The sequence below is a fragment of the Oryzias melastigma genome, linkage group LG8 (genome assembly GCF_002922805.2).
Source record: "Oryzias melastigma strain HK-1 linkage group LG8, ASM292280v2, whole genome shotgun sequence".
NCBI lineage: Eukaryota > Metazoa > Chordata > Actinopteri > Beloniformes > Adrianichthyidae > Oryzias > Oryzias melastigma.
In genome coordinates, this window is record NC_050519.1 from 7,066,779 (window position 1) to 7,075,493 (window position 8,715).

General features: G+C 36.7%; 1 protein-coding gene across 1 annotated transcript in view; it reads right to left on the minus strand.

Moving 5' to 3' along the window:
- Nucleotides 1-8,715, minus strand: part of cntnap1 (contactin associated protein 1) — a 26,688-nt gene that overhangs the window by 9,301 nt on the left and 8,672 nt on the right. The window contains exons 6-19 of the mRNA XM_024272249.2: nucleotides 7,518-7,702; nucleotides 7,281-7,430; nucleotides 6,913-7,174; nucleotides 4,826-4,975; nucleotides 4,582-4,756; nucleotides 4,403-4,509; nucleotides 4,200-4,322; nucleotides 2,406-2,609; nucleotides 2,169-2,325; nucleotides 1,970-2,097; nucleotides 1,692-1,865; nucleotides 1,395-1,613; nucleotides 1,081-1,320; nucleotides 774-1,013 (exon numbers count right to left, since the gene is read on the minus strand). Coding sequence (XP_024128017.1) covers nucleotides 774-1,013; nucleotides 1,081-1,320; nucleotides 1,395-1,613; nucleotides 1,692-1,865; nucleotides 1,970-2,097; nucleotides 2,169-2,325; nucleotides 2,406-2,609; nucleotides 4,200-4,322; nucleotides 4,403-4,509; nucleotides 4,582-4,756; nucleotides 4,826-4,975; nucleotides 6,913-7,174; nucleotides 7,281-7,430; nucleotides 7,518-7,702 — 2,514 coding nt within the window. The remainder of the gene's footprint in view (nucleotides 1-773; nucleotides 1,014-1,080; nucleotides 1,321-1,394; nucleotides 1,614-1,691; nucleotides 1,866-1,969; nucleotides 2,098-2,168; nucleotides 2,326-2,405; nucleotides 2,610-4,199; nucleotides 4,323-4,402; nucleotides 4,510-4,581; nucleotides 4,757-4,825; nucleotides 4,976-6,912; nucleotides 7,175-7,280; nucleotides 7,431-7,517; nucleotides 7,703-8,715) is intronic.

Below are 8,715 nucleotides of genomic sequence, written 5' to 3' on the forward strand. Positions count from 1 at the left end.
AACACTACCTAAAGGAAGAGATGCAACACAATAAGTTAAAGGTATCCAAGCAGTTTATAAATGTCTTGGTGTAATTGTGTGAGACATCCTATAGATTGAATCCACTGAAAATAAATCGATAAAAAAAATTAACTAATTAATCGCAAATCTGGAAAAAATTAATCGCAATTAATCGGCATGATTTTTTTTTTATTTTATTTATTTATTTTTTTTTAGGTGCAGTATTTGCAAATCACTTATCTAAAAATAATCACAATTTGAAATCACACACAAAATTCAGTTTTTGACTGGTTTTAAATTTCCTATATTTTCAATTTCAAAGACTACTCGTTTGCTTATTTGGTATCATTTTAAGCACAACCGCCTCTATGTGACACTACCTTTATTTAGTCATTTTTCCATGTTTTATTCACACATTAGACATGAAATCATGTAAAAACAGAAAATTCCACCTGGAAAATTTGATTAATTTTGCTGTGGAAACCCCGAAAATATTTAAGAAATTGTTTTTACAACATGGAATAAAAGTTTTAGGTGTGATTTTATAAAAATAAAAAGACAAAAATATGTTATTGAACAAAAATACAAAGAAAATCCTGATTAAAGTCACACCAGGCCAGTTTATTTTAGATGGATTCAGCTGATCTCACAGCTGTACGGCAGGACGCCTGAGCGCGATTAATAAATATTAACTAATTAATTATGTTTGATTAATCGCGCATGTTAACACATCAACTTTCACAGCCCTAGTTTTCAGATAACGCTTTACCAACCGTCGTTTTTCAGGATGACAGCGATGTAGTCCTGCATGAATGAGCTGATGTAGAGCAACACGGCTGGCGTGTGAACCGTGCTGAAGCTGAACTCTATGTCGTCTGCCGTGTCGTTGTAGCCCAGACTGAAATTGTCGTAGTGCGGATCGATCCAGTTTGCCCACGCTGCTTCGTCTGTCACCGGCTTTTTTCGAACGTTGTACCTCAGCCATGATCCAATCTCAAAAAAAGCTCCAATGTCTTAAAAGAGAAAACATCTTTTTAAGTGAAATATTTCAGGGATGCAATTTTGATCCTATAAACTCACCTCTGTGACAGTAGAACCCATCGAAGGCTGTGTTGTTACAATCGCAGGTATAGGATGCATATCCTTCAATGCACTGACCACTGTTTCGACACGGTATGGTAGCATTGAGACACTCCCCTGTGCAATTCCTCCTTATGCCCTGTATTTCATTTACTTTCCCCTCCAAATCGAGAGGAATGCCATTTATACGTAACCCTCGAAGGCATCCTAGGAAAGGTCTTAGGGTACGATTAGCTGCTCCTGTGATAAAGAAAAAGATGTAAGTATATGTTTGTCTTTATTTAGCATTTGTGAAACATTTTCCCAGAACTTACCTACAAGGAGAGGATGGGTGAACTGCATGGTGACAAAAGTCTGACCTGGAAAGCGTTTGACCGCCCAGGGCTGGTAATCTACCTTAATCCGAGCCACTTTCACATTGAGTTCAGCCTGAACGAAATGCCATTCATTGTCATTGAGAGGAACGAGAGAGTGCAGAGTAACATTGAGGATGCCATCGCCAACCATGAAGACGAGAGCAAGGTTGTGGGTCGCTGTAAGTAAACATTACATTTTTATTTTTATCTGTATTTTTACAAATAATTGGTAATCTGAGGATAAAATGGACTCACAGTTCAGCTCTACTCGGACAAAGTTTTTAAGATGGTCATCAGAATTCTCCAAGAAGACACAATTGCCCCGATAGGTTTTAAAGTGGAAAGAGATGTCAATAGTTGTTCCAGGCCTTAACGTGGGGAATGTTATGTACGTTGGCTTTGTGAAAGCAATGGTGTTCCAAATGCTTCCTGTTGATTACAAACATAAAAATCAATTAAAAGGAATATTTAGATTATTTTTTTGAGTGGTTGATTGACCAGCAAACCAAGAGTTTTACGATGACTTTACTCACTATCGCCATGGCAGCGGAGTGCTCCAACTGTAAAACGAGCTTGTGATCCAGTCCTGTTGGTGTCCCCAATTACCAACTTCCTGACTGGAAGATGGTCCCTAAAGTCCAAATAACCTTTATCGGAAAACCTAAAAGTACACAAATACTGTGAATACAGAAAATACAGAAAAAAAATCTCGTAATTTTTGGTGCATTTTACCATTGTCTATAGTCAGCATCACAGTTGCACTGAAACTTTGGGTCAACGCAGGTTTGGTTGACAGCGCAGCCGCACTTTTGGACTTCTCTGAAAGTCCCACCCCAATAATAGTGACTTTCATTGTTGCGACCGATCCAGTAAGAGAAAGGTCTCCCATCTGTTTGGAAATGGAAGTCATTTATGCGTTTTCTCACTAAATATCATCGGTGAAATTAAAGCTGTTCTGATCCCTCTCACTTGGTGTGTTTAGTAGGCGGGACTTGTAGCAGGAGAAGTCGATCCACTGCTCACAGTACATGGAGGTGTTAGCAAGAGCGCTAACTTCATCCCAGGAGGCATTCCAGTAGTTGACGTCTCCTATGTATGGCTGGTCTATGGAGCTCCCCGACACCGTGGTGGCTTCAGTTCGATCGTGCATGATCACCGTCCATGCTTTGTATGCTGTAAAAAATCAAAAGAACGAATTCAAAAAGGGATGATGATAGTGCAAGAATGGCAAAAACAATAGATAAACTATAGGGCAGGGGTGTCAAACTCAATAGCAAAGGGGGCCAAAATCCAAAACACACCATAGGTCGCAGGCCGAACAGGATAAACATTCTTTGAACACTCTAAAACGAAATTTTTTAAAATTTAAATCCATAACTTTTTAGCATAATTATGGACTAGATACTTTGGCATTACCTGTGATAATGCTAGTGGAAATGCCGTAAGCTGAATTTAGCCGCTGAAGATGCTGAAATCTGTGAAACTAATAGCTGAAAACGCTGAAGCTGTTAGCCAGCTAAAATATTAGCAAAATGTCAAATTAGCCTAAAAAACAAAAAACAGGTTTGTCAAAAACTGCTAGGATGTAGCTGAAAAATTAGCTAAACTTAACAATAGTCTAAAAAAGAAAAAAATCGCCAAAACAGCTAGCATATAGCTGAAATATAAGCAGAACTTTAAAACAGCCACAAAAAACTGAAAAAAGCCTAACTTAGCCAAAATTAGCTAGCATGTAGCTAAAAAATTGTAGCTAAACTCAAAACAGCCTAAAAAACTAAAAAAAACTGAATTATCCAAAATTAGCTAGCATGTAGCTAAAAAAAATTGTAGCTAAACTCAAAACAGCCTAAAAAACTAAAAAAAAACTAAATTATCCAAAATTAGCTAGCATGTAGCTAAAAAGTTGTAGCTAAACTCAAAACAGCCTAAAAAACTAAAAAAAAAACTAAATTATCCAAAATTAGCTAGCATGTAGCTGAAAATAATGGTAGAATAAAAAAATATGAAAAAGCCTAACTTAGCCAAAACAGCTAGCGTGTTGCTAAAAGATTAGCTAAACTTAAAAATAGTCAAAAAAAATTAGCCAAAAAAGCTAGCATATAGCTGAAATATAAGCTGAATTTCAAAATAGCCACAAAAAACTGAAAAAAAGCCTAAATTTGACAGAATTAGCTAGCATGTAGCTAAAAAATTGTAGCTAAACTTGAAACAGCCTACAAAAACAAACAAACAAAAAACTAAATTAGCCAAAACAGCTAACATATAGCTAAAAGATTAGCTATATTCATAAATAGCCTAAAAAATCTTAATAAATGCCAAAATGGTCCAAAAAGCTATCAGAATGCCAATTTTTAAAACTGTAAAAACATATATATATATTTTTTTACATAATTATTAAGAATAAAAAGCAGGAATATTATTCTAGAAAAAATCAACTTAAACCTTAAACAGTTTTCAATATTTCACCTTCCATAAAAATATATTTTGTCAAAATTATACAAGATTAATTTGATGCAGGATAACATTTGGGCCATTAATAACAATAAAGTAAAACAATCCTGAGGGCCGGATCCGGCCCCCGGGCCTTGACATATGAGCTATAAGGAAATGTCACTATCCCTTTTAAAACAAGGCTATTATTTAAAATCAACACTTTTGGTACATAAACCCGTTTTATTTCCCTTGATGATGTTTTATTATCTCACAAAATTACTTTTTAGCTGTTATTAAAGCTGTATTTCCTGCATGCCAGTGCCCACTCACATTTCATCTTGCAGTACACTTCGAATGGTTTCAGCGGCCCGCTAAGATCCGGATCAATGGTGTAGTTTCCGGACCAGTATTTGCCACTTAGTCTGTACGCTTCACACGACTCTTTATAAACCGCTGATGGAAGAGAGAAGTAAATCCGTTTAAAGAGAAGGACTGCATGTCGGGTGAAAGCGGGAGTTTCGGTGAACACGTACACATGTGACAGACTTCTCCTTTATATCCTGTGTTCTCACACAAGCAGATGAAGTCGTCCCAGGACTGGATGCATCTGCCCTCGTGTTCACACGGATTTGGGGTGCATCTGTGGACATAACGGTTACTCAAACCTTGTTTTTTTTTTATTTTTGCTCATCGGTCAAATTAAATTGCCTACCTATCAGTGATTCCACAAGTACCCAACAAAAGCTCAGCGTATCGTCCCCACTGCCGCTGCAAAATAATGTCGATATCAAGCTGCTCATTGTCAATGAAGATGTGCTGCATGCAGCCATGGAAGCGATTCAGCTTTGTCTCACACTTCCTTATTGTGTTGTTCGTTTTTGGACAACCTGAGGATTAGAAAATATTTCAATTAGTGATTAAAAAACCTGTATTTGGTCTGTAAGAGTTCAAATCACCTCCAAAAAAGTAGCGGTCCCCAGTCCTAATGGTGAAGGGGTTGGTGATTTTTAGCGGCGAGGCTTCCTCTTCATCTATGGTGAGAGTCAGCAGGTTGTCTCGAGCTGCCAGATCCACGGAGTGCCAGTACCCATCATTAAGCCTGTATCCTGGGGATCAAGACAAAGCCTGTAATGATGCTTGGAAGAGTACCAACACAGGCTCCATCATGCAAAATTCATCTGGTTGTTTGCAAAGCTCGAGTTCTGAGTGCTTTGCAATCTGAGGAAACACTTTACATTGTTAGATTTTCCCAGGATTTTACAGCACATAATAATGTCTTTGAGGTATTGTAAAAGAAAGTCATTTATTTTCTTTATGAGTTGCAACTTGACCTCTCCATCTTTCTCTTATATACTATGCTACTCATAGAAGGGAATGTTTTCAGCCGTATGTACTTCCACACGATGCTGCAAAATTGTTAGTTTTTTAATATATCATAATAGAATATATACTGTATGTAGGCTATGTTTTCATCCTTTAAAGTAATTTTCAAAAAAGTTTGGCATTGGGCTTTTACATTAACCCTAACTCAATTTGCTAATTTGACATCTGAGGCTTTTTTATGCTATTTTGGAGTTTAGCTAATATTTTAGCAACATGCTAACGTTTTTGGCCATATCTACAGAGGTTTTGAGGCTAAATTAAAGTTTAACCTCTATTTTAGCAACAGGCTAATATTTTTGAATTGTTTAGTTTAATGAGAAACGTTAAGGCTATTCTTGAGTTTAGCTAATATTTTAGCACCATGCCAACGTTTTCGGCTAATTTAGCATCCACAGAAGTTTTTTTGGTTATTCTTGAGTTTAGCTAATACTTAAGCACCATGCTAATGTTTTTGGCTAATTTAGCATCTACTGGGATTTTTTATTTTTGTTTTTTTTGCAATTCTTGAGTTTAGCTAATATTTTAGCACCATGCTAATGTTTTGGGCTAATTTAGCATCTACTGAGATTTTTCTGGGCTTTTCTTGAGTTTAGCAAATATTTTAGCACCATGCCAACGTTTTTGGCTAATTTCGCATTTACTGAGATCTTTTGGGCTATTCTTGAGTTTAGCCAATATTTTAGCACCATGCCAACGTTTTCGGCTAATTTAGCATCCACAGAAGTTTTTTTGGTTATTCTTGAGTTTAGATAATATTTTAGCACCATGCTAATGTTTTTGGCTAATTTAACAACTACTGGGATTTTTTGGGGGCTATTCTTGAGCTTTGCTAATATTTTAGCACCATGCTAACATGTTTGGCTAATTTTGCATTTAATTAGTTTTTTTGGGGTTAATTCTGAGTTAAGCTAACACTTTAGTAATGTGTTAGGTTTTTTGGCTAAGGTGCCATCTGCAGAGGTTTTTGGGAAAAATTGTGAGTCAAGCTAATATTTTAGCAATGCTGCAATTTTTTATGAGATTCTTCAAATTCTTTGTGCACTTTCTGCAATTCAACACTTTCATGACTTAACTTAGCAATTCAAATTAATGCATTTAGCATCTTCAGCGACCACATTCAGCAAAAAGCATTTACACTAGCATTATCACAGGTAATGCAACTTTTCTAGTTTATTTGGTGATACTCGTTTCAATTTAAATAATTATTTAAAAGCAAACATGTAGTTTAGTCTTACTTTTGTTTTCCACTTATATCTCCTGAAAGCACCCTGAATGTGCGTGGGTCAAAGCAACTCGTTTATGTGAGAATGTTGCAATGCTGAATGTTCTGATCATTAAATAACATGTATTTTACAATTTTGTGTTTGTAAAAAATGTATCAAAATTCAGATATTCCTTAAGTCATTTTTTTTTAAAAATAGTGAAATATTGTCTTGGGATTTATCAGGATATGTATTGTATCATGACGTGTATCGCGATATGTTTTGTATCGTCACACTCTTGTCGATATGCACACCTACTGAGCACAAAACATATAAAGAATCTGATCATTAAAATTATGTTCTTAAATACATTTTGATATTATTTAATGGACATCATGAAGTAAAAGGATCTTATTAGTCCCAAAAATGCTTTCAAAAAAACACCACCAGGCCCTCACCTGCAGCAAACTGTATTTTCTTGTTTCCTGGTTGGAAGATGGTCACGTTGATCTGACCCTCACTTAGACCCAGCTCAAGGGCACCAAGGTTGTCAGCAAAGCGCGTGAACATCAGCAGTCCTGTGTAGTCCCATGAGCGGAACTTGAACTTGACAAACATGCGAGGCCTTCTGAAGAACCCAGGCACTTGTAGGTAGTTGTTGGGTCCGGCGAAGGTCATTGGTTTGAGCAGGATGTCTCGGCAGGCAAAATACAGCTTTTTCTACATAAAAATAGAGATTAAATAAAGATTTGAGGATGAAAATCTAAATAATTATTTAGTTCCTTGGTAAGGATGAAGTAATTATAGTTCTAGTGAACTCTTTTACCTTTCGAGGAATACGGATTTCTGGTTCTTCTCTTTTGGCCATATCAATGACGTTGATGTCATTGATGAAGACATTTTCCAAGCAGCCTCGGAAATTCGGCGTTGTAGGGAGATGAGGCAAATTTGGCTCAATCACTCCTCCGACGTACATCTGCAGAAAAGTTGTTATCCTCATTAGCTGAGAAAGTGATCCTTTTTTTCAGTAGTGTTAGGGTATTATTTAGAACAATTGAAGTACCTGGGAGTCCAGATCCAAGTGAGTGAAGTCGCCTTTGCAGATAGCTGTCACTGTCTGACTGTCTACTGTAAAGTTGACCTGTCGTCCATGGCGCTTGATGGTCACATAGTGCCAGTGGAGGTTATCAAGAAGGCTACCAGCAGTCAGGGTAATTCGACCATCAATTTTGTGTAAAACACTGCTTCCTGAAAACCAAGAACAAGAGTGATTGAACATAAAACACCATAAATGTAAGGCTTATTCCAGAATTGGAGGATGTCTTGCATCCTCTTCTTTTCCTTTTGGGTTTTCCTGATTGCCACAGAAAAATTAGCTTCCTCCATCTAACCCTGTCTTCTGCATCCTTTAACACCAGCTAACGTCTTGTCTTCGTTCACTGCATCCATAAACCTCATCTCTGCTTTTCCACTGTGTGAAAGTCAATTGGTCGGATCCGGCCCTCCCTTTTCATTATTCGTACTAATGTTAAAAAGTTACGGTTTCAAAGTTTTGAAAATTGGCATTCTGCTAGCTTTTTGGATTTTTTTGGCATCTACTAAAATTTTTAGGCTATTTTAGAGTTTAGGGAATGCTTTAGCTACATGCTAGCTGTTTTGGCTAATTTATGCTTTTTAAAAGTTTTTAGGCTGTTTTGGAGTTAGGCTAATATTGACACGCTAGTTGTTTTGGCTAATTTGGGCTTTTACAGTTTTTTTAGGCCATTTTGAAGTTTAGCTAATATTTCAGCTACATGCTAACTGTTTTGGCTGATTTAGGCTTTTAAAAAAAGTTTTTAGGTTGTTTTGGAGTTAGGCTAATATTTACATGTTACTTGTTTTGGCTAATTTAGACCTTTTTTTTTTTTAGATTTTACGCTGTTTTGGAGTTGGGCTAATATTGACACGCTAGTTGTTTTTTGCCAATTTAGGCTTTTTTAGGCCATTTTGAAGTTTAGCTAATATTTCAGCTACATGCTAGCTGTTTTGGCTAATTTAGGCTTTTTTAATGTTTTGAAGCTGTTTTGGAGTTGTACTTATATTAACACGCTAGTTGTTTTGGGTAATTTAGGTTTTTTCAGCTTTTTTGGGCCATTTTGGAGTTTAGCTAATATTTCAGTTACATGCAAGATTCATTCATTCATTCATTCATCTTCCAGACCGCTTCTTCCCTTTTGGGGTCGCGGGGGTGCCGGAGCCTATCCCGGCTACTGATGGGCGAA